The sequence below is a fragment of the Chaetura pelagica genome, unplaced genomic scaffold (genome assembly GCF_000747805.2).
Source record: "Chaetura pelagica isolate M959 unplaced genomic scaffold, ChaPel_1.0 scaffold316, whole genome shotgun sequence".
Taxonomy (NCBI): domain Eukaryota; kingdom Metazoa; phylum Chordata; class Aves; order Apodiformes; family Apodidae; genus Chaetura; species Chaetura pelagica.
The window spans coordinates 874431-883913 of record NW_009953497.1 but is presented as its reverse complement, the minus strand read 5'-3'; the positions used below and the strand labels follow the sequence as shown (position 1 = coordinate 883913).

General features: G+C 38.2%; 1 protein-coding gene across 1 annotated transcript in view; it reads right to left on the bottom strand.

The window, feature by feature from the left end:
* The window catches only part of TXNRD3 (thioredoxin reductase 3), a 12381-nt gene extending 6514 nt beyond the window's left edge, over nt 1–5867 (bottom strand). Inside the window, exons 1-6 of the mRNA XM_009999279.1 lie at nt 5810–5867; nt 4201–4310; nt 3577–3690; nt 2198–2270; nt 1239–1358; nt 698–840 (exon numbers count right to left, since the gene is read on the bottom strand). Coding sequence (XP_009997581.1) covers nt 698–840; nt 1239–1358; nt 2198–2270; nt 3577–3690; nt 4201–4310; nt 5810–5849 — 600 coding nt within the window. The 5' untranslated portion in view covers nt 5850–5867. The remainder of the gene's footprint in view (nt 1–697; nt 841–1238; nt 1359–2197; nt 2271–3576; nt 3691–4200; nt 4311–5809) is intronic.
* Nucleotides 5868–9483: the final 3616 nt, after the last annotated feature.

The following is a 9483-nucleotide window of genomic DNA, read 5'->3' as shown; positions in this document are numbered from 1 at the left end:
TGCTGAAAGCCTGTTTTACTTCATTTATAGACTAAGGACACTGAAGTAGATGACCTGCATTCCAGGAACAGTGGGTAGATGAGGTAAGCTGAGCATCCTACTCTTTTCAGTGCTGGTCTCTCGGTTTGAAACACATGTAGTTCAGCCTTCATAAACTCAGTGAAAACAGACAAACACCCACTGAACCAAACAGCTGTCTTGAGTGTGCCCATCTTCTAAGTTAACCTTGCAACAATGTGATCACTTACAGTAGGTTTGCCAACACATGCTTCTCTTGCAAAACTCATAGTTTAATTCTTATGCTGATACAGCACAAGCTTCTGGCAGTGCTGTTATGCAAGTGCTTAATCTGAGTTTGACTTCAACAGTTTTTGTGGTTTACTTTGAAGATTTTGCAAGTGGGCTGCTGCCCTCAGTCACAAAGTTAGCAATTGAGACAATCTTGCTCTATTCATGCAAGACCTAAGTTTACAGATACCCACATTACTCTGACACAACAGTTACTAGGTTTGCAAACATCGTGGCATGTACTGAAATACAAGAATAATTTGAATCAATAACTTATTTCACAAATGAGTTTTTTACTTCAGTTAAGCTGGCAATGTCAAGATGAAGCCTTTTCCTTGATGGATTTTAAAGATATGGTTTAGATCACTAGTTTTCCCTCCCAACTACAGGTTTCAAACACGGCACATACCTTAATTTTGTGTGGTTCAATGAATTCTCCATAGGAATTCATGTATGTCACAGACTTCTCTCTTAAGGACACTCGATAGCCCCAATTTAAAGAACCAATGTAGTTTTGAATTGCTTCTACCATGACCTCCCAGTTGTGTTTAACTGGAACAAGATATCAATTTCACATTTTAAGAAATCAAAGTGCAATGAACCCTTAAAGAAATACTTAAGATTTTATTCATTATACATCATGCTAACCGAACATAATTATCAGTAATAAGGATACTTATTCAAGTCTTATTCTACTATGCTAATATTTACCTGACTTGCTACTATCTGAAATATGCCCATTCTAGAATTTCTTTAATTCCAATAACACAGAGAACAAACCACAACTTAACTTTAAGGTTTCTATGACTAGAAGGAGGATGACTTCTGATTCACCTAAGAAAACTGCTCAACTCTGCCTTAAGTTTATTAAGTCCAAAGTACAAGAAAGATCTTAAGCTCAGACTCCCATCTGTACACCATCTTGGTCTGTTCATTGTGTTCTTACTAACCTTGTTCTTCATACTGCCACCCATATTTCCTTGAATCTTGGAGTGCCTGACCCAGAAGCGCTGCTTGATGCATGAGCTTCTTAGGAATGCAACCTACATTGACACACGTACCACCAAGTCCTAAGATGGAAAGAATCATGTTATTACCTGCATGAACAGGATATTCATGCTTTTCTTATCATGTGCTTTGTATAATCACCCATATATCTGTTGATGTTTGCTACAGTCACACAAGCAACATGAAATTTCTGTTGTAAGAGATTTTAAAATATAATGAGAGTACTAAGCTTACAGTTTGTATTCGGTTTAAGAGATTACCTGACTCACTGAACAAAGAATACCTACTCCACAGTGCCTCAGATTTTAGTCAAACTGGCAAGTAAACAAGGCAAAAAGCACAGAGTTCCTAGCGTTTAGTATCACCTGTTATGTGGAATCTGAAATATGTATCTGTTTGAAAGCTATGACTTCACACCTCGAGCCAATAAAACTTCACCAATGAAGTTACTCACTCATTGTCAACTCCCAATAGCATTAATAAGGTCAGGCAGCAGCTGTCTTTAATTATGGAAAGGTGAGGCACACATAGCCATAGTCATACTGGTCTAGAGGTGGCCTAGATCAGTTGTTCATGAAATAGAACTAGATGAACTAAAAGGCAAAAAAACCCACGAACACAAGAATGTGAACATGCACATACACACTAAATAGAGACAGTGTGAGAGGGAACAGAACCAGAACTACATTTGTCAAAAGAACAGATATTGACCAATGCACAAAACAGAAATTATTATCCAGAAAAGCAGGCAAGCCAAGAAAACAACTCCCTTCTTATCTATGTTCCAGACTTACAAGGAATTCAGCCACAATTTCTAAGAATACAAATCCATAACATTGAACAACTCACTTTGCATGACTGACACTCAAACTTGTTAAAATACAAGTTAACAGAAGCTTACCCCATGAGGTTCCAAGAGGTGTTGGAACAACATAATCTAATACCATTACTTTCTTTCCAAAGGCAGCAGCTTCCTGTAAAAGATAGAGACAAGTCAGCATAACTGAACTTTTGCATGAACAAGAAAGCCTGTCTGTCCTTTATGGTCATGATATACTTAGCACTAACAGAAGGCTCCTTAGCTCATTAGTCTCATTATCATATGTGGCTTTTCTCCCTCCTTCACTAGACAAAAATTGAAATCCTTCCAAACCTATTACTTTCTTCCAAACTTTGAATGGATGTTTATGTTCAATGCTGCATCCACATCATCCTACGCTGTCAAAAGTCACAACCTGAAGAGGGTATGAGATGGATCTTCTACCTCCCTCATCTAAGTAAATATTCATGGTGTTAGCTCTCCTTTCCTCTCAGGAGGGCAGTCCTGAATTGGAATGTTCATGAAGGAAAAAAACCCCTTGATGTTAATAAACTGAAAATTCCAGCCCCAAGATGCTCAAGGGGCTGGAACACATGCCTTAAAAGAAGGGTGAAGGAACTTGATGCATTCAGCCTGGAAAAAAGGTGGATTTGGAAGAAGCCTTTCCATACCTACAAGTGAGTCATTAAGATGACTTAGCCAGGCTCTTCACATTGGCGTAAAGTGAAGGGACAACAGAGAATGACCATTAGTTGAAACAATAGCTTCAGAACAGATATAAGGAATTTTCACAGCATTAAGACATTTGAGCAGTGAAATAGGTTTCCCAGAAAAGCTGTGCCATCTCCACTCCTGGCTACTTTTAAGACACAAATGGGTGAGGTTCTACATAATCTTGTCTGACCTCACAGTTCACTGTGCTTGGATCAGAAGCTTAGACTAGACATTCTCCTAACATCCACTCCAACCTGAATAATCCTATTATACTCCATTCAAGAAACTTCCAAGGCCTTGAAAGATCAAACAGTGAGTAGACTCAGTCAAGGACTTGGATTAAATCTTTAGGTTCCTCAAATCTGTTTAAGAACTCCTGCACAGTTACAGCAATCTTGGCCCAAACAAGGTTCAGCCAGCTATCCTGTATTCCATGAAATTCAGTGTGTGTGAGCAAGGAGTTGAAAGGTGCCCAGGTGGGCTCATTGGAACCACTCACTGTGGTTCTAGCAGTTAAAAGTCTCAGGTGGGGTGTGTGTGACTCCTTTAATTGTGCGCGAATGCTTGGGTAGTGCCTTGTCCCTTAGTGCCACTCTGCGCAGGCTGATAATGACCACAGTTTATAACCAACATCCCAGAAGGCACTTGTGAAGGAAGATCTAGAGCAGTCCGAAAATGCCAGATTGGCCAATTAAAAATTCAAACTGTCTGCCTTGTACTAATCTAATGAAAGTTTGCCATCGTACCTTGGAACACGCAAGTCCACCTGAGCCACCACCAATAATAATGAGATCATAGTCATAGGGTTCTGTATCTTTGCTATCCCCAAGAAGTTTCTGCAGTGATCCATCTTGATAAGCCTGGGAAGAAAAAAAAAAATCAAATTACCACACACATTTCTCAGCAAACAAAAACTGAATGTCTCTTCTGACCTCATCAATGTTTACAAATATGTAAGGGGTGAGTGTCAGGGAGATGGAGTTAGGCTTTTCTCAGTGATGACCAGTGATAGGACAAGGGGTAATGGGTGCAAATTGGAGCATAGGAGGTTCAAGGTGAATATCCGAAAAAAATTTTTTACTGTGAGAGTGACAGAGCACTGGAACAGGCTGCCCAGGGAGGTTGTGGGGTCTCCTTCACTGGAGACATTCAAAACCCACCTGGATGCGTTCCTGCGTGATGTGCTCTGGGTGACCCTGCTCTGGCAGGGGGGGTTGGACTAGATGATCTTTCGAGGTCCCTTCCAACCCCTATGATTCTATGACCTAGGTCATCCAGTCTGAGACATCATGCAAAATTTAATTATAACCAAATAGCAAATTCACTCAGCAGTCTTGTCTATTTCCAGGTGATTTTTAAAGAGAGGTTACCTTCAAAGTTGCGTCACAGCCACCTATGTGAGTTCCATTCACAAATACATTAGGCACCGTCCTCTGATTAGTTAACTCTGCTAACACTTGCTGAATACTGGGTCCATCATCTATGATTAAAAGAAACATGGAGATTATAGAACAATTTTCAAGAATCAAGCTTTTAAAACAATCTGAATTAAAGTTTGGAATGAAATACACTGCAGGCCTGCCAAGAAAACAGTTGTATTACAAGAATCACTTTTGTAGATTTCCTGAACATAAGCAAGTCTTTAGAAACTGCTCCTCAAAAAAGCATGCTTAAACACCAAGGATAAATTGCTGCTTCAGGTCATAATTCTACAGAATGGAGTAAAGTTGAAGAGTTTAGTCCCTGTATTTCCTGGACTCTCATCAGTCTCTTCCTAATAGTGTCACACTTAGTTCTACACAAACTGTTTTCTAGATACCACACAGGATCATACAGACAGCTTTTCTTTCAGGACAACCATCTGGTTTTAGGATATGCCTTGTGTAAATGCACATAGTTTTGTCCAGCAGCTTTGTATTATGAGAATAATGTGATAAGACGACTCAACATTCTCTTCCACTTGCCCTAAAGTTATCTCCAGACTTTTTCCACTCACCACAGTCTTAAACATTCTTCTTGTAAGATTATAATTGACTGACCTGTCATCTGAACCATCAGCACCTACACAGGCTCAATTAGGATCTTCCAGCAGTAAATATGGAAAGGAATATTTACAGTTATCACTTTGTCCAAGGTATTCTCACTTTTAGTATCAGTAATCAAAGCAATTGCAAGGGAAATACATTACTAATTAGGAGTAATTTCAGAAAAAAAAATGACTGTGCATTGTACTTTCTCTTTTATTTAACTTTAATAAAAAGTAAAAATAAGTAAGGAGAGATGCTATGGATCAATAAATATATTTTTTCCAAACACTGCTTAGACATGAACACTTAAATGCATTAGCACGTTAAAAAAAGCACCGGAAACTTAAGTTTTACCCAGAAAAAAAATTGATAATACATGTTCATCAGTGCAATTAAGAGTTTACTAAGAATTACGTTAGAAACTACTTCTGAAAACTGCATTAAAAGCTACATTCATTAGGTACATACATGCATAAGGCAGCACACGTACTAAAACTAAAGCAGCTTGGGCTTTAAAAAGACACCTCAAACTAGCAACAGCCAAAGTTCTGGAATTTACCCTTCCTTTCAGTGACTCAGCAGTCTTCCCTATGAAGGTCACCCATATACCAAGTCAAACATTAACAACTCATCTAAGGCCACAAACTAACCTGAGGTGGGAGAAAAACACCACAGGCTTTTTCCCCAAAGACGAGATCCCAAAAAAGAAATAAAATCTTTTATCCTCTATCAGCTGATGATTTGTATAGCAAGAGTCAATGCCTTCAGTTACATTAAAAACACATTCTGTGTTAAAATCCATATTGAAGCCTAATTGCTTTTATCTCTGCATAGATTAAAATTGATTTTAATTGTTCTACATATCTTCCAAGTAGTTCAAGACAGCTTCAGGAGTCATGTACAGTCACCCATTTTTAGTTACATTAAACAGCATGTGGTTTTCTTTACTTACCAGTTACATCAAGTTCCAAAGCATAGTACTCCACACGCATGGAGCGGAAGAGTTCCTTCACCTGCAACAGAAGCAGACACCACGCAAACATTTCACAGGATGGATAAACAGCTCAGGGTAAAACTGGATTGCTGGACATACACAGGTGACTTTTAGGTCTCAGTTATTACACTGTGAGTGCCTAGCTCTATGTGGCTTTGGTAAAGTTTGGCATGACTTCCATGTTCTGCATGTTCCTCACTTAAAGCCGGGCTATTTAACAGCACTCAGATTAAGCATCCCACATCACAGCAACAACACAAGTGTCAGTACCTTCAGAAACAGTTACTATATACAATTTGCTTAGCTACAGAGTTCTGCATCCCTGACAGACAGCAAAAGCCCCCAAAATAACTGTCATGTGGACAAATATCAAGAGAGAGAAAGTAGCAGCCAGATTTCTTGATAATATTGAGAGGAAAATAAAAGGAGTGGAGGATAACATACAAAACACTGTCAAGTAAAAGTGTGTTATAAAAAGCTGCAGTAAAGGTAAGACTCTAAGTGTAATCAGCACCAGGACAGCTCATACCTACCAACCCCAAAGCCCCTTTTGGTTGCTGTACCTCAAAAGTTTTAGAACAAGAACAGAACAATTACTGTCAGGAGTTAATGAGTTGGGTTTAACACAGAAAAGTGGGGAAAGAAATAGCTGTGTTTAAATAATTGACTATCTCAAGGAAAAAGAGAAGCAGTAGTGAGTGGAAGAAGAACCAATGTCTTGAACTGTAAAGATTGAGATTAGACTTTAGGAAAAGCTTTTACTACTGGCAAGACACTGCCTAGGCTACTTTTCTTCTGCACTGTCAAGATTAAACTCAGATACAGTATTACTAGAACATGTCCTAGAAACATGTTTCATGCACCCAGAAGTCAGCAAAAATAAAATAACCCTATACACAAACCTAGTTTTAAGAAGAAAAAAATCCATCTTAAATAACAACTTAGTTGAGGTTTATGGCTGCCTCAGCCCTGACAGTTCTGGGTGTTTTTCCAACACAAGTTTTGAGTGGACAGAGAGTATTCTCAGATTCAAAACATATAGACTTTTAGAACTGAGATTTTTACAGTAACATTACTTTCTAAACTGGTAGTACTGAAATTGTGAACTATCCTTCCAGATGAGCTAGGCCATACCTCACTGCACAAGATCTAGTATTACATATGGCAGTATTTACTCCTTTGAAATATAATTTGCAGACTTGCCCATTCAGATAAATATTGTAAGGCAACGTGTAAAAAAAAATACCTCCATTAACCATAAATCTCTGGAGGTGAAAAGAGCTCAAAGCACTGTGTGATGGATCCACTTGCCAGCATAGTCTCAACAATTAAGCACACTAAGGTGCTGCAAATTCAGAATAAATATTTTATAAACAACTTTCTGATGAGCTTTGAATTTATTGACAACACTTCACTAAGAGTAAGTTAAATCACACCTAACAAGCTTAAAGATGTCAAACACACGATGAATAAAATGTTTTAAATTCTGCTGCAATCCATGCTGTTACTACACCAAAGGTTAAGTATTCCAGTGCTTTCTACTGGAGTTTCAGCTTTACACAGACAAACACAAAGCTTTTGTTATTCCGTACCAACTGCATGTTAAGTTTCTTACCACATCATACTTAGATCATAATATACAAAAATAATCTCTGCTTGCATACCTGATCACATTAGTTCTACAATTGGAGTAATTTAAGTTGTAAGGGACCTTTGGAGTTCATCTGATCCAACTCCCTAATTAAAGCATGAAGAAATGTGAAGGCTGATCAGGTTGCTCAAGCACTGTCCACTCCAGTTCTGAGTATCTACTTAGAGAGCCCATCACCTCTCTGGGCTATTCCAATGCTTGACCATCCTACACAATACAGAATTTCCATTTTATCTCATTGGAGTATCTCTGATTGCAACTTGTATTTACTGTTTCTTGTCCTTCCCCTCTGCAGCTCTGAGTAGAGTCTGGTTGTCTTCCCACTTGGTAGTGGAAAACGGCAAATAAAATTTCTTCTTAGCCTTCTCAAGGTTGAACTAGAGCTGAGCTCCTTCTTCACACATCCTGTGCCCCAGTCCTCTAACCACTCAGGTGACCCTAAAAACTTTTGTCCTAAACTCACCATTACATTCAGACTTCTAACTGGAATGACTATGGCCATGGACTGCTGTTACAAAGCCCAAGGTGCTCTCATGGAAGTTCTAAAAAACAAAGCTTAAAGGGATTGCTGCTACAAAGTAGTAAACAAACAATCTGGACAGAGGTCACACATGTAGCTACTTGGCTTCTAGTTTAGACTACAGCAAAACAGAAAAACAACCGGCAAGTTTCAATTAGTTGGGGTTTTTGTTTTCATTGTGGTTGGTTTGTTTAGTTTTTTAAACTGCTAAAGCATTGCAACAGCAGCTGGAGAGGATAGAACACAGTACATCAGTAGAACAAGAAAGGATTACATTCAAGAAAGGACAGATTTAAGACAATGCATTTAGGCAAGCTGTACTCTCCACTGAAGATATGGAGAAGAGAAAAAAGACAAATGTCAGCACTGTAATTAGGGCTATCTATTGCACTTTATACTTATGAATAGAACATGCTTATGTTGTGCTATTGAAACAGAAGGAAACTAACAAGTATATAATCAGTTACAAAATCTTCAATACAGGCAAGACATAACAGATTATTTCAGTTTGGAAAAGGAAATTATTAGGAGGAGTAGAAAGAACCTACATCATGAGCAATACCTAGATAAGAGGAACAGGAAATTATTTCTGACAAATACTCACTGGAGCAAACAGCAACAGCTACATTTACCATAAAGCAATTTTAAAATGAAAAGGAGCTAAACCTCCATAAAATACATACACCAGAAAACTTGCTGCCACCTGACATTGTAAAGCCAAAATTAAGAAGAGAGCAAAAGAGCTATTAGACCAACTTGTGAAAGAAGGATACAGTGAAAACTTTCAACTTAAAATTAACACAAATGCAGATCAAGAAAGCCACTCAGCCAAATTAGGTCCTTTCAGAGCATGAGTTTTCTCTACACTAGTGCTAATCACCAGCAGTTTTTCAATTAAACCTACCAGAAACACACTACAGACAACCATTCACAGTAAAAGACAGACACAGTATACGTTGCTCATATACATGTGTCTTTAGAAACTCAAAACTAAGTGATTACAGACTAAGTACCCAAGCTGTAACTACATTTTCAAATTATATTCACTTCATTAATTCTATAGACTAGAACAACTAGGAAGACTTCTGCATTACCCATTGTTCTCCTTGCACTATTTTTTAAGTCTACAGTGGGAGTGGTTGTTAATACTTATACTGCTGCAGATATTTATCTGTTTTATCACTCAATGTTACATGTGCAGCTTCCTTCTTCCATAAGCTTTCTTCTAATTGCTCCTCTGCAATATATACCTCTTCTACACGTTCTTTTTTTATTACTTTTCTCTTCTGTTCCAACAGGAAAGTAAGCCAAGGAAATCTGCCTACTACAACAACCAGCTCTTTCTTACAATTCACAAAGTTTATCACCTGTTCCTTCATAAAGATTCATATAGGATTTTTCATCTCGCCCTCTCAGAATGGGTCATGAGAGAGGGCCCTCCTAGTCATGATATTCACTCTT